Here is a 19,881-nt window from a genome sequence, read left to right as displayed (position 1 = left end):
GATTAAGAGTACTGGTCACAGAAGACCTCTATTTGTACCAAACAAGTACATCAGAAATAGTACAGGCTTCCTTATTGTTATTCCAAAAATTTTCAACCTGTTCTGCAGGGCAATAAAGTATCCCAGTTCTGTTCCTTGCTTCTCTCTTGAGACAACCAACAAAGGTGCTAGTTAGTGCCAGCTGTAATCATGGTAGTGTTTGTGACATGGACACCTATGTACTAGATTGCTGTGTCACTGGACTGACTGTAAATTAAACTAATACATAATTTTGATTTCCCCACAGTACTGGCAGCAGTGCACAAGAACTATCAATAAATCTAAAACTATTATAGAAATAGACCCTTATTATTATTATCATTATTTACCAGGCCCAGTGACAGCAATTCCAGACCCCAGGGCAGAATAGTCAATGGGCCCCCTAGAAAGGGATGGCTGAGGTTTGCGACACTACTTTTTTATCCTATTGATAACACATTAGAACCCACTATATGTAAGTTGTGGCGTAGCTTGATGTAGTTTAATTTTTTTTTCCAGTTACAGCACCAGTTTCAATTTTTTCCAGTTAAACAAATTGTGAGCCTAAATATAAGATGTAGAATTTGTTATTTTGAATTACATATTTAAATTAAATAAATACAGTATGGAATGAACTTGGAGAGAGTCCAGCAGAGGGCAACAAAAATTATTAGGGGGCTGGAGCACATGACTTATCAGGAGAGGCTGAGGGAACTGGGCTTATTTAGTCTGCAGAAGAGAAGAGTGAGGGGGCACATTTCAATATAGTCGTTTTGCCTCCTTACACTTCCAGGTCTCGCCTGTCCCAGGGCCATCACTGGTGGAATGGAAATGCTTCAAATGAGGAATTTGTTTGTTTCACCTTACCCTTTGACCTTGAGTTCCATCCCGTCCTGGTGATCCTGATGCTCCTGGGACACCCTATGAATGATAAGGGGACAAAAGATCAGAGTGGCAGCAATCCCTACACAGTATAGTGCAACCCCCTTATCTGACATGACATCAAAAGCCCTGGGATAAATGGAGCTTCAGATACTCCACAGGGTGACTCATGGTAGGGCCATATCTATGATTCAGGTAAGGTGGAGCTTCAGTGAAATAAACAGGACTTATTAATATGCACATGCAATTAACCTTTTCAGTTTTAATACATTATTTAAAAGCAAATAATGTCTACAGATTCCACCACTGCATCACTCCAGTTTTATACCAGTGTAACTCCATTGAGGTAAATCAGATCCTTAAACTAAATCATTATTTCCATCTCTCTCTCTCTCTCTCTCTCTCTCTCTCTCTCCTCGTTTTTGTAAAGGGATGGGTTATCATATTGTCTGAACTCAGTGCAGTAATAGCAAAGGGGCAAACCCTTGATCAAGCAACCAGCCCAAATAAATGAACTATGCCTGGCAGAGTTCCACAGAGTTCAAATGAAATCCTCCCTCCCCTCCAACTGGCTGCTGAGAGGCTTTGGCATTGATCCCGGACCATTACTGCAGCCACAGGCACACAAAATGATCCAGAAAGCTGGAGAGATTGATTTATGAGGAAAGATTATGAGAGCTAAGTATCTAGCAGGGCTAGAAATTTGGGAACCTGATAACAGTCAACAAATATCTGACGTGTGTAAACATCAAGGAGGGAAAGGATTATCTTGGTTGGTTGGTACAAGAGAGAACCAGGAATAATATGATAAAACTAAGAAATGAAAAATTGAGGCTACATATCAGGAAAATTGATTTCAGTAAGAGCTGAGGGCGCTCAGCAACCCTCAGCATCTTGCAAGATGGTCATAAGAACAGTCATATTGGGTCAGACCAAAGGTCCATCTAGCCCAGTATCCTGTCTCCTGAGAGTGGCCAACGCCACATGCCCCAGAGGGAATCAAAAGAACAGATAACCATTCCCTGTTGCTCATTTCCAGCTTCTGGCAAACAGAGGCTAGGGGCACCATCCTTGCCCATCCTGGCTAATAACCACTGATGGACCTATCCTCTATGAATTTATCTAACTCTTTTTTGAGCCCTGTTAAAGTCTTGGCCTTCACAACATCCTCTGGTAAAGAGTTCCACAGGTTGACTGTGTGTTGTGTGAAGAAATACTTCCTTTTGCTTATTTCAAATCTGCTGCTTATTAATTTCATTTGGTGATCCCTAGTTCTTGTGTTATGAGGAGTAAATAACATTTCCTTATTTACTTTCTCCACACCAGTCATGATTTTATAGACCTCTATCATATCCCCCCCGAGTTGTCTCTTTTCCAAGCTGAAAAGTCCCAACCTTATTAATCTCTCCTCATACGGAAGTCGAGAAAAATTGAGTGCCTGATTTTTAAATGGCAATTAAAAGAGCCTCCCTTACTAATCATTACAACTGTAATATTAGACTCATAGACTTTAAAGTCAGAAGGGACCAATGTGATCATCTAGTCTGACCTCCTGCACAATGCAGGACACAGAACCCTACCCATCCACTTCTATAACAAACCCCTAACCTATGTCCAAGTTATTGAAGTCCTCAAATTGTGGTTTGAAGACCTCAAGCTGCAGAGAATCCACCAGCAAGTGACCCATGCCCCACGCTGCAGGGGAAGGCGAAAAACCTCCAGGGCCTCTGCCAATCTGCCCTGGAGGAAAATTCCTTCCTGACCCCAAATATGGCGATCAGCTAAACCCTGAGCATGCGGGCAAGACTCACCAGCCATCAGGAAAGAATTCTCTGCAGTTACTCAGATCCCATCCCATCCAACATCCCATCACCGCCCACATGGCATACTTATCTGCTGATAATCAAATATTACAGGTTCCCATGAGGATAGGTAGATATCCACCTACCAGAGTTCCGCAAATCAGGTATTCAGATAACTACTTGCTCACAGTTGTTCTCACAAAATTGCACCTCAGATTATTTGTGGATACAAAAGGAGAGGCTGGCTCTTCAAAGTCAGGCCCTAAGTGATTTGCCCATGGACGCACAACAAATCAGTGACAGGGCCACAATCAGATCTCAGAGATTACTGATTCTAAATCCCTTGCAGGTTCAGTTACATCACAGTGCCCCTCAGTATCTTTGAATATCTGCTCTGCCCAACACAAGGATGGCAATTCCACATTCAAATAGATCTACTAAATGATACATTAAAGCAATAATACAGGGAATACCTGCTGACCAGGGAGACCACGATCACCCTTCTCTCCTTTTTCACCTGGTGTTCCCTGGAGATCAATAATCACACACAGTTAAACACACAAATTGCTGCTTGCCTCCTATTTTCAATTGTTCTTTTCAAAACAATGTAAAAAAATTAATCACAGTTTAATTTTTCCTACTAAAGAATATCCAAAAATTGTATCTGCAGTACTGGTTTGCAAAAATGTAAATTAAATCTTTAGAGATATGGAAAATGAAGAAAAGGAAACTCTGATTAAAAAATGACTGTCAAATTATCGTGACAAAGCGATAACCTTTAACAAAATGGAAACTAGGGCTGTCAAACCATTAAAAAAATTAATCACAATTAATCGTGTGACTTAAAAAATTAATCGTGATTAATTGCAAGATTAATGGCACTGTTAAACAATAATAGAATGCCATTTATTTAAATATTTTGGATGTTTTCTACATTTTTAAATATATTGATTTCAATTACAACACAACACAGAGTACAGGGCTCACTTAAATTTTTATTACAAATATTTTGTTGTAAAAAAGAAAAAACAATAGTATTTTTCAATTCACCTCATACAAGTACTGTAGTGCAATCTCTTTATCATGAAAGATGAACTTACAAATTACAATTATGAACAAAATAACTGCATTCAAAAATAAAAATGTAAAACTGTAGAGCCTACAAGTCCACTCAGTCCTATTTCTTGTTCAGCCAATCGCTCAGACAAACAAATTTGTTTACATTTTGCAGGAGATAATGCTGCCCACTTCTAGTTTACATCACCTGAATGTGAGAACAGGCGTTCACACGGCATTGTTGTAGCTGGCGTTGCAAGACATTTACTGGCCAGATGTGCTAAAGATTTATATGTCCCTTCATGCTTCAACCATCATTCCAGAGGACGTGTCCATGCTGATGACGGGTTCGGCTTGATAATGATCCAAAGTAGTGCAGAGATGATGAGTAAACATGCATCGGTGAGTCAGATGCACGAGCACATGGTTGATTTTCTTTTTTAGTGGTTCGGGTTCTGTAGTTTCCGCATCAGAGTGTTGCTCTTTTAAGACTTCTGAAAGCATGCTCCATACCTCATCCCTCTCAGATTTTGGAAGGCACTTCAAATTCTTAAATCTTGGGTTGAGTGCTGCAGCTATCTTTAGAAATCTCACATTGGTACCTTCTTTTCATTTTGTCAAATCTGTAGTGAAAGTGCTCTTAAAACGAACATGTGCTGGTCATCATCCGAGACTGCTATAACATGAAATATATGGCAGAATGCGGGTAAAACAGAGCAGGAGATATACTATTCTCCCCCCAAGGAGCTCAGTCAAAATTTAATTATTGCATTATTTTTTTAATGAGCGTCATCATAGAATCACAGAATATCAGGGTTGGAAGGGACCTCAGGAGGTCATCTAGTCCAACCCTCTGGAATGGTGGCCGAAGCATGAAGGGCATACGAATGTTAAGCATATCTGCCATGTAAAATCCTTGCAATGCCAGCTACAAATGTGTAATGTGAACGCCTATTCTCACTTTCAGGTGACATTGTAAATAAGAAGCGGGTAGCATTATCTCCCGTAAATGTAAACAAATGTGAACAAGAGATATGGCTGAGTGGACTTGTAGGCTCTAAATAGTTTTAAATTGTTTTTTTTTAGTGCAGTTATGTAACAAAAAAAAATCTACATTTGTAAGTTGCACTTTCATGATAGAGAGATTGCATTATGGTACTTGTATGAGGTGAATTGAAAAATACTTTTTCTTTTGTTTATCATTTCTACAGTGCAAATATTTGCAATAAAAATAATAATATAATGTGAGCATTGTACACTTAGTATACTGTGTTATAATTGAAATCAATATATTTGAAAATGTAGAGAAACATCCAAAAATATTGAATAAATTTCAGTTGGTATTCTATTGTTTAACAGTGCAATTAAAACGATTAATTTTTTGAGTTAATTGCATGTGTTAACTATGATTAATTGAAAGCCCCAGTGGAAACACATTCTTTTCCCTGTGAGCAAATTTGCTTCTCTTTGACACTCAGGGAAATGTCCTATAGAGATTAAATCAACAGAGTTCTACAGAAATTAAAAAGGTTTCTATAGAATATACACAATTCATAACCAAGAATATCCTTTCTATAGGATGTTTTTAACCAGTCAATACAATTCTACAGCAGGAATATAATTTTCTATTAAATTCTATAGAAAGGACTGGAAATTATTCCTACAGCCCATATGTTCTTGAATATATTCTCTGCTAAAATAACTAAGGATATATAATAATCCTGGGAGAATTCTGCACCAAAAATTTAAAAATTCTGGACACACTTTGAAATTTTGCAAAATTCTGCATATTTTGTTAAAATAACACAATATAAATCAACCAGTTTCAATTATTTTGGTAATTTATTTCAAAATACCTGTCAGTAAGTATGTTTGTAACAATACTGACCAAAAAAAAAAAAAAAAGATTCACAAAATGTTTTTTGACAAGTATATTCCTTACAAGGCATATTAATACAGAATTTGGAGTAATAATTCATTTAAACTACAGTACAAAAAACTGTATTTCCTGCACACTGCACCCCTCAGAAGAAGTGCAAAGGCTTGGGGGAATCAGGGATAATGGAGGAGCTGAGGGAGAGCGAAGTAATTGCTAGGAAATAGCCTGGGTATGAACTTGAAGGGTTGTTGCATATGGGTGGGAGAAGTATGGAACAGGTTATTTTAGGGGGCAGGAAGGGATTTTAAGGAGCATCCCCCATGCAGATCCTGGCTGACCCCTATCCTCTGCCATTCAGTCAGGCACATCAGCGCCTGTGCCCATGTGTCCTTGTACCCCCATGTGTCCTTGCACCCCCCTATCCAGATGTGTCCTTGCACCCCCACTCAGCCAGCCACTCCCCCCATTTCCATGTGGTTCTGCACCCCTGCCCATCCCCGTGTGTCTATGCACCCCTCCCCTGTCCCCATGTGGCTCTGTGCCCCCACTCAGCCACCTCCTGTTCCCATGTGGCCCTACATCCCTCCCCCATCTCCATGTGTCTCTGCACCCCCTTAGTGAGCCCCCACCCCTCATCTTCATGTATCCCTGCATCCCATCCCCATGTGTCTCTGTGCCTTCACTCAGCCATCCCCCTTCCCCCTGTAGCTCTGCATCTCCTCACCATAGTCCTGTGCCTTCTCAGCCAGCCCCCTCATCTCCATGTGTCTCTTCACCCCACTTCCCCATGTGTCTGTCCCCCATTTCTCTTCCCCCTGTAGCTCTGCATCCCCTCCGCCCACATGGCCCTCCACTTCCCTCCCTCCTGTGGCCCAGCGCCTCCACTCCTGCCCCAGTCTGTCCTGCCCACTGGCCCTTATGAGCCCTTGTCTGACCCCCAAGCAGACCCACGCTGTCTGTCTCCCCATACCCCTTATCTCCTGACTTGGCCCAACAGCCCCTGTGAAGTAGACAGGCTCTTTCTCTTCCCTATCATAGTTGGGGATTGCCCGGTGCAGCTGCTCTGTTCTAGCACCACAGTACCCTCTGGTGGACCAAAGTTGAACTGCACCAATTTTTCAGCAGAAGCTATTTTCTGCACACACAAAAAATTAAAAATATGGGCGGCACATGAAATATACCAATGTCCCCAGGTGGTCAGGCATGGGTGTGCAGGCTTTCCCCTTTTCAGGCGCTCCCCTTTTTATGGCCACTCTGGTCTGCAAAGATCTGCCCCTTCAGTAACTCGGCCCTCTGGCCAGGTTACATGTTCAAGTGCACCCCTTTCAGGGTATATGCAGAGGGTCCAACAACAGGGTAGATTTCTGGATTAGGCAACGGATTGGCTTCCCCTTAATTTGGGGTCTCATGGTTCAGACCTTCTACCTTCAGGGATCTCCCTCAGCTAGATTCCCCATTCAAGGGTGAAACTTCTATAGCTGTCCCCTCCTTATGGGCTGGTAGGGGACCCTCTCCAATGGGTCTCTAACCTTCACAGTGCCACAGATCCCTCCTTTGCTGGCTTGGCAAGGTCATTACAGCCAGGGTTCAGGCTCTTGCTGTGCTCTTTCCTAGGAGCTCAGAGGCCACCTCAGCTGTCTGCAAGCTACTGAGCTACTCTGCTCCCCTGTAAGCTCCTCCTCTAGCCTGTGCAAGCTTTGCAGGTGCAGTGAGGAAGAACATCTGGGCCCAAAGCAATTCTTTAGTCCCTTCCCTTTCAGTGTGGGGTTTGTACAGCCCATGACAAGGTGTTAAGAATAATTTCTATCGAAACCTGTTAAATTATATTACTGCTATTGAATCTGATAGGTTGGTTAAAAAATTCTGTAGAAAGAATATTGGACCCTATTAATATTGTTTAGATTTTTCTACATGGAAAAAGCGCTGGGTTGATAGTCCTCAAGGCCTGTGTAGATCCATCCACATGACATTTATTATTATATAGTATCATACATTATATATTATCTATTTTTATAAGTAGATGTGCAGAATTCAATATTCTTATATTTTCGACAGATACTATTGATGTTTAATTTTAAGCATTTTTGCCATTTAAATTTTTACAGTTGCACAAAATTATGGGTTTTAAGCTGCTTTTATTCAATTTCTATCAATTTAAATTGTTCACGGTTGCAGGAAATTATCAGAGGGCCGGACAATTGGGAGGTCAAACAATCATCATCTAATGACAGTCAATGCTGAAATTCAAAAAGTTAAATCTTTTATAACCATTAAAACACAAATTGCCAACATCACACGTCAAAATGTAGGCAGTAAATATCCTTAAATCAAACTCTAATGAGTTCTCCGGCAGCATTTTTCTTACGTTGCCAGTCTGTAAATTTTAGTTATTATGGATGGAAATATTTTTTCATCAGTTTGCATGTGTACAGCAACATTTACTGATGTTTACTATTAAAAATCTAATCCTTTCAAGCATGGGCACTGGTAGTGTAGGGTTTTTTGTACTGCTGATCTGTCTCAACATTAGTATTGAAAAACCAGCCCTAAAATAGTATTTCTGGCTCTGTGCCTATCAATTCACTCCCTGGCCTCTCCGATGCGGCTGCCAACAAGTGTACCAGTTAGTGCCAGTTAATGTAGGTGATGGAGGTGGTTTTGGTATGTGAACATCTCTCCACTAGGAAATGTACTGATTTTCTGTGACTTTTATGATCTCAAACAAAAAAATACTATGTTTCAAGTGTTCCTGCCACACACTCCAGCTCACAGCATGTTTAAAACTTTTATCTAGATTTGGGTCTGAACCAAAAACCCATGGTGCAAACTCTCTTCAGGTTTAATGAACTCCAGATCCAAATACATATCTGAATGTTGGAGCTGGCTCCTATTCCTATCGCAGGTTAAACCCAAATCCATGATCCATACACCTCAGACTTTGGTGAAGTTCAGATCTGGATTAGATGGCTGTCAGATGATGATGATGATGGTCTGACTTCACCATTGTCTGGCCCTCGGACAATTCCCTGCAACTATGAAAAATTTAAATTGATAAAAATTGAATTAAGGCAGCTTAAAACTTGGCAGCTCAGTCCTAGCTCTAGTTTTATCTAACCTTTCGGTACAACCTAATGTATGGGTTCTGGCTAACTCCTGTGACAAAATTAAAACCACAGTTTTTCATTTAGGACTTACTGGAAGCCCTTGAATAGAAAGTCCACTTGGCCCTTGGGGTCCTGGATGTCCTTGGGGTCCTGGAGCACCAACTTCACCACGAGGTCCATCTAGGCCCTATGACACCAATAGGGAAAACATAAAGGCCATAAGTTTAACTCCTACTGTACATAAGAAGGGAGCATCTGTGAGCAGAATTAAATACCAATAGATTCAACAGCACCTAAAATATGAGTTAACATGCTGACGGGACAATAAGGCTTCTATTTACAAAGGCCTTATTCCTTTAGGCATGCAAAAAGCCACAGATATATGCTGACAGCAGCAGCACTATGCATTTTACTGCCCCTCACCCAGAAACAAACATGATGTTTAGCCAGTATTATCTAGGAAACCTGGATGCTGTTCTCCCAACACCAATGGCATTTGGCTACACACTTTCTTCAGGAACATCACAATCTAGATTTAAGCTCATTCGAGACAAATATATCTAGATTTAGACACAAACAGACAAAAGCAAAAAAAAAAAAAAAAAAAGGTGCATGTTACAACTGCATAGTGGTGGCAGATTACCTTTGGACCTTGATCACCACGAAGACCCTTTGGGCCTCTGACACCTGGACCACCCTGTAAAACACAATTAGTATTAGCAGAAAAGTAAATCACACAAAAAACAAACACTTTTTTCTTCTTCCTGAATCATACAGATTATTCTATTCTTGTAGGTCCCCATTCAGGAAAGCAACCCTACTCAGGGAACTACCTAGGTGTGTGCTTAAGTCCTATGAATTCACTGGGGTTTAAGCATATGCTAAATAATAGTCCTATGAAGGGATGAACTTGAGCTCAGGAAAATACTTAAACCCATACCAATACACTAGCCTATAATGCACTAGCATCAAAATATTGCTGCAGGCAGTGACCTGGCTGGATACACAGGTAAGTTTTTTTTCTTATTGTTAAAATGGTCTTGACATCTGCTCTTTCCAATATCATCATATTGTTAAAGACTGACTTTTCAATGACTCTAATAATATTTTTATGAGCCCCATTGTGTTTGCTATGGTTTAATTTTAGAGCCATCCAATTTCTTGCTCCCCATTGCTCCTTCTTCACTGATGCCTGAATCTTTTAATCATTCGTTAACCAACTGCAGCCTAAACCTTCTTTTTTTTTTTAAATAATAGAGATATACCTATCTCCTAGACCTGGAAGGGACCCTGAAGGATCATTGAATCCAGCTCCCTGCCTTCACTAGCAGGGCCAAGTACTGATTTTGCCCCAGATCCCTAAGTGGTCCCCTCAAGGATGGCACTCATAACCCTGGGTTTAGCAGGCCAATGCTCAAAACACTGAGCTCTCCCTTCCCCAGTATTGTATAGGACACTGGAATTGTGCATTTCTAAGGATGACTGCCTTGAACATGTTTCTGATATACATGCAAGATGTGTCTTGCCCTCTTGGATGATTTTAATGAAATGTTTATTTTTAAGTTTTTATATACTTTTAATAAAATATTCACTGATCGTCTCCCTCTACCCCACCCTTGGGATAATGTTTATCTTCTTACAGTGTGAGCATTTCAGAGATGGGCCTATCTCTGTGTTTGTAAAGAATCTGGTACAATTAGACATCATTCCTCCCCATGGTGGGGGAGGTGCTACAAAATATCAAATAGCTAATAAAACAATATATCAAATGGGACTACTAAGAAGATATTGGCTTACGAACCAAGCCATGCCTAATATTTACTTTGAGGGGCAAGAAATCAATGTTCTTTGATACACAAAGTCAATACATGTATCATTACATATAAAAATTATATTACAGCTATGTTAAGGTTGCAAAATCAAGCACTCAAATTAAGAAATGCCAGAATTCAAGCTGTTTGTGCAACTTTACTTCAACTTCCTTGTGTGTATACACCACAAACGTCTTTAATTACATGATCACATACTATTTTCCTGCCCCTATCCTCCTTTGCTCCAAGTCTCCCCAGTTCCACTCCATCAGGTCCACATCCCAGTCCCTGCCCTTCCATCCCCTCCCCGGCTCCTCATCCCAGTCTTGCCCAGCTACTTGCCTGCTGCCCCCATCTCTAACCAGGCTGGCTCCTCACAACCTGCCTTTCCATCAGACTGCCTTCTCCTCCATGCTGTTTAGGCACCAGCCAGTAAGACATTGAAAGCACAGGAGACAGTCTCTCTCCGCTCTCAGTTCCTGTATCCAGTGCCACAGTGGCTTCCAGGAGCAATTGCATGGATAGTCCTGGTCAGCCCCTGAAGCCTGGGGATGGGGCATACTCAGCCCAGATGGAATCTTCAAAGAATTTCTAAAAATTCTAAAGAGCTTGTGTGAACTGAGATTTTCAGAGGCTCATAATTAGGTCAAATTTGAATGAATTTTCACAGGGACAGCAAAAGGCATATCCCTGACAGCAGGGCAACACCATTATCCAATTTCAAGTCCTTTCTCTAAAGCATGAAGACACTAGAACCTCTCAATGAAAGAACTGTAAGAATTCTTTTAAAACATAGTCAAAACAACATGCTTTTCCTTAACCTCATTCTGAGAACAGATGCATTTTTTTTTATAAAACTTAAAAAAAAAAAAAAACCAACAGCCTGAAGCTGACACATATTCATAGTTTTTGTGGCCACTGATCTCTTGTGTAACACAGGCCATAAAAATGTCACTCAGTTATCCCTGTTTTGAGCCCAAGCACTCGTGTTTGAGACTAAAGCATATCTTCCAGAAAGGCATCCATTCTTGATAAGAAGACATCAAGAGCGGAAGAATCCAGCACATCTTTTGGTAGATTGACTATTTGAACAATCACCCTCACAGAGGAAAAATTGTGCCTATTTTCTAATTTGAATTTGTCTGGCTTCTGCTTTAAGGCCATTGGTACTTGTTATGACTTTCTCCATTAGATTAAAGATCCCTTAGTAGCCAGCGTTTTCTCTCCGTGGAAGTATGATACACTGTAATCAAGTCATCTCTCAGTCATAGCCAGTTCTAGGGAGTATGGGCACAGCTGTCACCCTGAGCACCAACTTCCATGGGGCACTGAACTGCAGTTGGCTGGCCTTTTTTTTTTTTTTTCTTGGAGGAGGAGGAGGAGGGCAAAAACATTTATGCTCCTGCTCTCAATCTTCTTTTTAATAAACTAAACAGATGGAGCTCTTTGGCATCTCATTGCAAGGCATTTTCTCCAACCCTCAAATATTTTTCAGGCTCTTTTCTGCACCATCTCCAATTTTTCAACATCTTTTACAATGTAGGCACCAGAACTGGATGCAGTATCCCAGTACGGGTTTCACCTCGCATGGAAAATTTCAGTCCAAATGGTTAGTCTGGCAAAATTACAAGCAACTGTAAACATGGAAAGTGTCCTGTAACCTGAATTAAAGGCATCACTACATGTGCTGCCTATAAATTACATACTTTCTAAAGGTTTTCATCATAAATGTTTGTGGATAAGTATGAAAATATTTTAAAGGTCCTTTTTTGAAGCCAATCTTTGAAACTTGTTACACATAAAAAAAAAATCTTGGCTCTGAAAAGAAAAATTCACATGATGAGACAGGAAGTTTGTCTTCTTTATTTCCCTGAAGCAATGCTGAACCAGACTGCTAGCACATGTGAATTTTTGAGATTAGCTCATTACAGATTAATAATAGTTTTGTGTTGTTTTTTATTTAGGCCGCTAACTTCTTCCAGAGATTCACATATCCTACCCGACGAGCCGACAAGAAATATATATACCTCATAACTGGCCAAATCTTAGGATGATATGAGTCCAGTGCAGTTAGATTGTTCTTATGCTTTACTTGGTAGCTACACCCAAAATAACTCTGCTACTGAACTGTATTATCTATTATGGTTAAGAAGAGCAAATAATTTTATTGGAAGATTAGATTTTTGTGATTTGAGATAGCCATAGATTTTCTATGTAGTATTAACAACAGATACCCTTCTAATCAAACCTAAATTTATACAAAGAATGTCATGGGAAACATTTTTCATCACCCTGAAAGAATTGATAAAAATTAATCAAATTTACTTGTATTTTCACTTTCCTGATTATCCAAGTGCCTTTTTCCTAGGACACTAATTTAATTCATATACAAAGGAAATTAAACTTCAAAACACAGTTGAGTGCTGTCTAAATTAAAACAAGACAATGGAATTATTTTTTCCATTGTGACAGGATATACTTTTTTGTTTGAGTAAGATCTGTTATCCCCAGTGAAATATTAACATAAAAAAAAAGGCTTCCAGTGAGTTCTTCAGTTTGCACAGTTCTGACTTGGGGGTTTTAAACTTGCACAAATGAGATCTTTACTAAAGTTAAGACTCTTTTTTTCCTGCATGTCTTAAGTTTTTTCTTCTTTATGTAATAAGTGCTTAGGGACCCCACTTCAACAGATGATTAAATAAATAATTTGCCTCAGGAAAAATTGAGAGAGATCACTAGAAGTATTTAAGAACAGATATACATCAGGAGAAACAAAGTAAATTAAAATTGTGCTGCAGGCAAAATTGTTTGGATTAGATGATCCAAGCGGTCTTTTCCAGCCTATCATCTATGATCCTATGAAAAGGTGTGTGTGTTTTTTAAAGTTATGTACAACCTGAGGAGACAAGCATTCAATACTATAAAAGAAAATGTACTTAATCAATGAGAGCAAAGCTTTATCATACACCTTATTATTTGTATTTTCTTAGCTCTTTAGTGTATAACAACAATTCGTTGTTTCACAATGTTCTATTTTATTAACTTATGTAGTGCCCATTTTTTCCACATTTGAGTTTTGTGATATAAAATGTCAGAAATAGTCAAAGAAACATAATGCTACCTACAATGGGCAGCACCTTGATCACCAACAATATAGCAATAAAGAACCCATCAAACACTAAGAACCATACTGAGGGGTTACTCACCATGTAGTAACTTGTGTTCTTTGTGATGTATTGTCCCTATGTATAGTGCCCTTCAGGTTGCACATGTTTCATGCACTTACAACTGGAGATTTTTCCCTAGCAGTGTCTGTATGGTCCAAGCATGTGCTACCACTGTGCTTGGGCTCTATGCTGAGGAAAAAAAGGGGGCTCCTGTCTCAATCACTAGTTCCCAGTAAGGGAAAACCAGGCAGTGGGGAAGGAGGGTGGATAGTACACTACACATAGGAACAAGTTCCTATAAGGTAACTCCTCCTTCGTCCTCAAGCAATTGTCCCTCTATATAGTGCATGTCAGGTGATTCACAAACAGTGTCTTTATCAGGAAGCGGAGGAACTGGAATACTATGATACAACAGACTGCAGAGCTAACCTGCCCAGAGAGGCTCCAGAAGCATCAGTGCATAGCTTTCAGCAAAAAGGTGAGCAGAATTCCAAACTACTGATACCGGTGGAGCAACAATAGGAACATCTCTAAGGGCTGGTCTACACTGGGCGGGGGGGTCGATGGAAGATACGTAACTTCAGTTACAAGAATAGCATAGCTGAAGTCGACATATCTTATTTCGACTTACCTCCCGTCCTCACAGCGCGGGATCGAGAGCTGCGGCTCCTCCTTCGACTCTACTTTTGCCTCTTGCCCTGGTGGAGTTCTGGAGTCGACGGGGAGCGCAGCAGGGATCGATTTATCACGTCTAGACGAAACGTGATAAATCAATTCCCGATAGATCGATCGCTATCCGCCAGTGCGGCAGGTAGTATGGACGTACCCTAAGGGAAGCTACCAAAACTGCCTGAAACAGGGATGGCAGGTTTGTATAATTTTTGGTGGTGTCCAGAATGGGTCCAAGTCCACCCCACACACACACACATACACACACCTGCCTAAGGCTCCGGGACAGAGTTTGGGTGCAGGAGGAGATTTGGGGTGCAGGAGAGGTGCAGGCTCTGGGCTGAGACGGGGTTTATGGTACAGGAGGGGGTTTGGGCTGCTGGATGTGGGAGGAGGTGTTGGTGTGGACTCTGGGAGGGAGTTTGGGTGCAGGAGGGGTGAGGGTTCTGGGAGGGGGTTTGGATGCTGGGTGCAGGCTCTGGGGTGCAGGAGTGGGTGAGGGGCATGGGTCTGGGCCAGAGATGAGGAGTTTCAGTTTCAACAAGCAGGCTGCCCTGGGGCTGGGAGCCAGAGAGGAGGTCTCCCCCCAGCCCTCTCTCTCCCGGCAGCAGCAAGCTCCGGGGGAGGATGGCCCCTCCCCGGCTCTTCCAGCACAACACTCACCCAAGCTCCCCAAGTTGCTGCTCAGGATGTACAGCCAAGATAAGTCCCTCACATCAGAGTTGATTTGGAGTCGCCTGCCGGAGGAGGGGTGGAGGCTGCCATGAGCCTCTTCCCCTACTCCCTCCACAGGCACAGCATCCACCTCAGCCTGCCCCCAGTGCCACTGCCTTGTAGCCAGTTGTGGCAGCAGCTGGCAAGGGAGCACAGCGATGAGCTGCAGGGGGCAGACATCTGCTGCCCAGGACAGGCAGGGCCACTCAGGGGACGTGTGCGGGGGTGGCAGGTGAGACTGGGGGGTGAGACCCAGCCCCAAACATTATTGGAGCCATACCCCCTGCACCCTGAATTTGCTGGAACCCAGACACCACAGGTCCATATAACTTGCTGCCCCTGGCCTGAACTCTAGTTGAACAAGTTCTTAACCTTGTGGAACACCCTATAGGGGAAGTCAGCCAGAAGCACCCCTATCTCCCTGACTCTTCTGGCTGACATGATAAAAACCAGAAATGCTCCCTTCACAGAAATATGTAGCAGGGAACAGGATTCCAGGGTCTTGGTGAGGGTGATTAAAAAAGATGCAATCTCCAGGGTAATACCAATGTTGCCAAAAGATGGAAGATGCAGATCAAACCCTTCAGGGAGTGGGCAGTGACTGGATGGGAGAATACAGAGTAGGCATCTGCAGGAGGATTAAATGGGCTCATTGCCAACAGGTATACTCTGAAGAAGCTGACAGATAACCCTGGGAATTTTGAGGACAAGAGGTACTTCAGTATGTCTGGGATCTTAGCTTGAAAGGGGAAATTCCTGGTTGGTTACACCTAAACATAAATCTTTTCCACTTTTGTTTATAACATTTGCTGGCAGAATCCTTCCTATTGCTGCTCAGGATGGCCTGGACATCAGACAAACAGGCCATCTCCAGCTCTGACATCCATCCAAATACCACAATCCCAGATGAAACATGACTGGTTTGGGATGGCAAGTCTATCCTTTGTCCTAGGTTAGTAGTTGATGTATCACAGGAAGAAGGAGAGGAGATTGGGCAAATACACGCAGGAGGATTGGGTACCAGAATTGTCAGGCCCACACTGGTGCTATAAGGATGGTGCTAGCTGGCCTGTCTGTTTTTCCTCAACTCTTGAGTTAAGAGGAGAATGTGGATGGGATGTGTACCACAAGGCTCCCAAACATTGTATGAGAAACATGTCACCTAGAGACCCTGGCCTGCAGCCCCCTCTGGAGCAAAACTCCTTGCAGTTGTTGTTCACATGAGACTCAACGAGATCCATGTATGGGAGACCCCACACCCGAAACACCTCACAATCAGGTTATGCAACTCCGACTTGTGTTCTGTGAAGAAGAGTCTGATCAGAGAATCCACTAGAATGTTGTGGATCCCTGGCATGTGGATACCAGTTAGTGTAATTAGCATGAGAATGTACCTGATCCAGAGAGTGATGATCTCCATGAAGAACTGTGAAGCTCATGCTCCTCGTCTGTTAATATAATAAACTGCCATCATGATGTCTAACAACACCTGAATTGTCTGGCTGCAGATGCAAGGGAGGAATTGATTGCAGGCTAATCTGACTGCTCTCAGCTCTAACAGATTGATGTGAAGCATAACTGTTAGGATATAGATATTCAGGCCTGTCTGCAAAGGCCTATACTTTAAGAATTTAGGTGTATTCTTATCATTTAGCTAGTTATAGAGGTATAAAAGAAAGAATCAAGATCACCGTCTGTGTAATGGCCTTCTCTTACTGTGACAGGCTAAGGCCTTCAGCCAAGATGTAGTTAGACAGCCATAAGCTGGGAAGTATATGTCACATCCTCACATTCCAAACTAGTCACATTGAAATAAGGTGCTATTGGGCTATTAGGAATACAATCCTGCCCTGATATTCCTATCACCTCCAGAGAAAGGGAAGAGCCTAGAAGATGTAAAAGGAAACTTAGGCCATGTCTACATCTAAAATTTTGCAGCGCTGGTTGTTACAGCTGTATTAGTACAGCTGTATAGGGCCAGCGCTGCAGAGTGGCCACACTTACAGCAACCAGCGCTGCAAGTGGTGTTAGATGTGGCCACACTGCAGCGCTGTTGGGCGGCTTCAAGGGGTTTTGGGGAAGGCGAGAGCAAACCGGGGAAGGAGACCAGCTTCGCCGCGGTTTGCTCTCGCGTTCCGCGAACCACCCTGCAAACCGCAGGGAAGGAGACCTCCTTGCTCGGGGGTTCGGCGAACGCGAGAGCAAACCGGGGAAGGAGACCAGCTTCGCCGCGGTTTGCTCTCGCGTTCCCCGAACAAGCAGGTCTCCTTCCCTGCGGTTTGCAGGGTGGTTCGCGGAACGCGAGAGCAAACCGCGGCGAAGCTGGTCTCCTTCCCCGGTTTGCTCTCGCGTTCGCCGAACCCCGAGCAAGCAGGTCTCCTTCCCTGCGGTTTGCTGGGTGGTTCCGGGAACGCGAGAGCAAACCGCGGCGAAGCTGGTCTCCTTCCCCGGTTTGCTCTCGCCTTCCCGGAACCACCCAGCAAACCTCAGGGAAGGAGACCTGCTTGCTCGGGGTTCGGGGAACGCGAGAGCAAGCCGGGGAAGGAGACCAGCTTCGCCGCGGTTTGCTCTCGCGTTCCGCGAACCACCCTGCAAACCGCAGGGAAGGAGACCTGCTTGTTCGGGGAACGCGAGAGCAAACCGCGGCGAAGCTGGTCTCCTTCCCCGGTTTGCTCTCGCCTTCCCGGAACCACCCAGCAAACCTCAGGGAAGGAGACCTGCTTGCTCGGGGTTCGGGGAATGCGAGAGCAAGCCGGGGAAGGAGACCAGCTTGATTACCAGAGGCTTCCTCAGGTATGCTGGGATACCTGCTTATTCCACGGAGGTCAAGAAAAGCGCTGGTAAGTGACTATACTTGATTACCAGTGCTGGATCACCAGCGCTGGATCCTCTACACCCGAGACAAAACGGGAGTACGGCCAGCGCTGCAAACAGGGAGTTGCAGCGCTGGTGGTGCCCTGCAGATGTGTACACCTCCTAAGTTGCAGCGCTGTAACTCCCTCACCAGCGCTGCAACTTTCTGATGTAGACAAGCCCTTAGTTTAATGGCATCTGGTCTGGCAAGAACTCACTTATCAATAGACAAAGCTGGAAAACACTTATGTCTGTATAGATGTAGTTGTGAAATCCTCACTTCTGTATTGTTTTGTATGTTTATTTGCATGGTTTCTGTCTGCTGTATAATTAATTTTGTTGGGTGTAAACCAATGAAGGTGGTGGAATATAATCGGTTAAATAACCATGTTACAGTATGGTAGGATTGGTTAGTTAAATTTCAGTAAAATGATTGGTTAAGGAATAGCTAAGCAAAACTCAGGTTTTACTATATAGTCTACAGTCAATCAGGAAGTAAGGCGGGGGAAATGAGAACAGGGACTGGGGGAATTGGGATCATGTTTTGCTGAAGGGGGAAATGGGAACAGGGGATGGGAACAGGAACAGGGACACAGGCAAGGCTCTGTGGTGTCAGAGCTGGGAAGGGGGACACTAAGGAAGGAAACTGGAATCATGCTTGCTGGAAGTTCACCCCAATAAACATCGAATTGTTTGCGCCTTTGGACTTTGAGTATTGTTGCTCTCTGTTCATGCGAGAAGGACCAGGGAAGTGAGAGGATGAAGGAATAAGCCCCCTAAAAATAACCTTGTGAAGGGACCACTTCCCCTGTCCCTCCATGTGTGGTCACAGTCTTTGTTGGAAGTGGGGGGTTTGAGTGGTACCTCCACTGAGTAAGAGAGGCTAAGCTTCTTTGGGGAACTGTGACTAGCAGGTCGAGACTGCACTTGCCCAAAATGCCTGCAACCAGGTTTGTAGATATTTGAGGTAAAGCCTCACAAATGAGTGTAGGTCTATTCAAAGCAAGGCGTGAAACGGAGCATGAATTTACAGTAGCTTTGTCAATATGTAAAAGACGTAGCTAGTAGAAAAGAGATAGCAGAATAGTAAGCAATGAGCGATAGCTTACAGGTATGGCCTAGCAGGTAGTGCAGCATGTGAAGAGCTCATGATCTAGATGGGAATGGGCTACAAAAATTAGGAAACCAATCGTAAAGCATGTGCTATGAGGTATTAACCAATAGTATTAAGTGTAAGTGTGTAATAAGCTGATTCATGACTATGTACATTGGATGTGTGGATGTGTGGTATGCCCTGGACTCATCTCTCCACAGATCAACTCAAGTGTAGTTTGATTGTATGCCATTAAAGAAACCTCAGTGATGAGTACAGAGTTCAACTGATTTCTTGGATATGAGAGAACTGGATGAAGTGTTCTCCAAGAATTGGGCAAGATGTTCTGGATAAACCAAGTGGAAAAGGTCTCAGAGGGAATCGCAGCCATGGTTCCCATAAGTACTCATGGCCATATGGCTCAACAGTACCAGGCAGGATCATACAGACATTCTGGGGCTCAAATGTATTCACTGAATGAGTCCAGTGATAGAGAGGAAGCTGTCCTCTGGCTGTAACAAACCTTGCCCTAATGAATTCTATGGATTGTGAGGGTCCCTGGTTAGACTTCTTCAGGTTCACCTGGAGGCCTAAACTCTTGAACAGAAGCAGAAGCATTGTGCTTGCCTCCCATTGTTTCCTGGTAAGATTATCCTTGCAGAAGCCAGTTTTCTAAGGAAGGGTAAACTTGCCCCTTGCTGATAAAGTCAGCAGGTACCACTAACAGTACACTGATAAATACTCTTGGTGCCATTGAGAACCCAAAGGGAAGAGTTGTATATTGGCAGTGCAGTTGACCAGCCACAAATCTCAGGAATCTCCTGTGTGCCAGA

The 19,881-nt window shown here is 42.9% G+C and overlaps 1 protein-coding gene across 2 annotated transcripts in view; it reads right to left on the bottom strand.

Moving 5' to 3' along the window:
* COL14A1 (collagen type XIV alpha 1 chain) overlaps nucleotides 1-19,881 on the bottom strand; it is a 175,969-nt gene that overhangs the window by 30,126 nt on the left and 125,962 nt on the right. For both annotated transcript variants that reach the window (XM_050940487.1, XM_050940490.1), the window contains exons 37-40: nucleotides 9,385-9,438; nucleotides 8,833-8,928; nucleotides 3,176-3,229; nucleotides 886-939 (exon numbers count right to left, since the gene is read on the bottom strand). In XM_050940487.1, coding sequence (XP_050796444.1) covers nucleotides 886-939; nucleotides 3,176-3,229; nucleotides 8,833-8,928; nucleotides 9,385-9,438 — 258 coding nt within the window. The remainder of the gene's footprint in view (nucleotides 1-885; nucleotides 940-3,175; nucleotides 3,230-8,832; nucleotides 8,929-9,384; nucleotides 9,439-19,881) is intronic.

Source organism: Gopherus flavomarginatus, chromosome 2, assembly GCF_025201925.1.
Source record: "Gopherus flavomarginatus isolate rGopFla2 chromosome 2, rGopFla2.mat.asm, whole genome shotgun sequence".
NCBI lineage: Eukaryota > Metazoa > Chordata > Testudines > Testudinidae > Gopherus > Gopherus flavomarginatus.
This window is presented reverse-complemented; position numbering and strand designations above follow the sequence as displayed.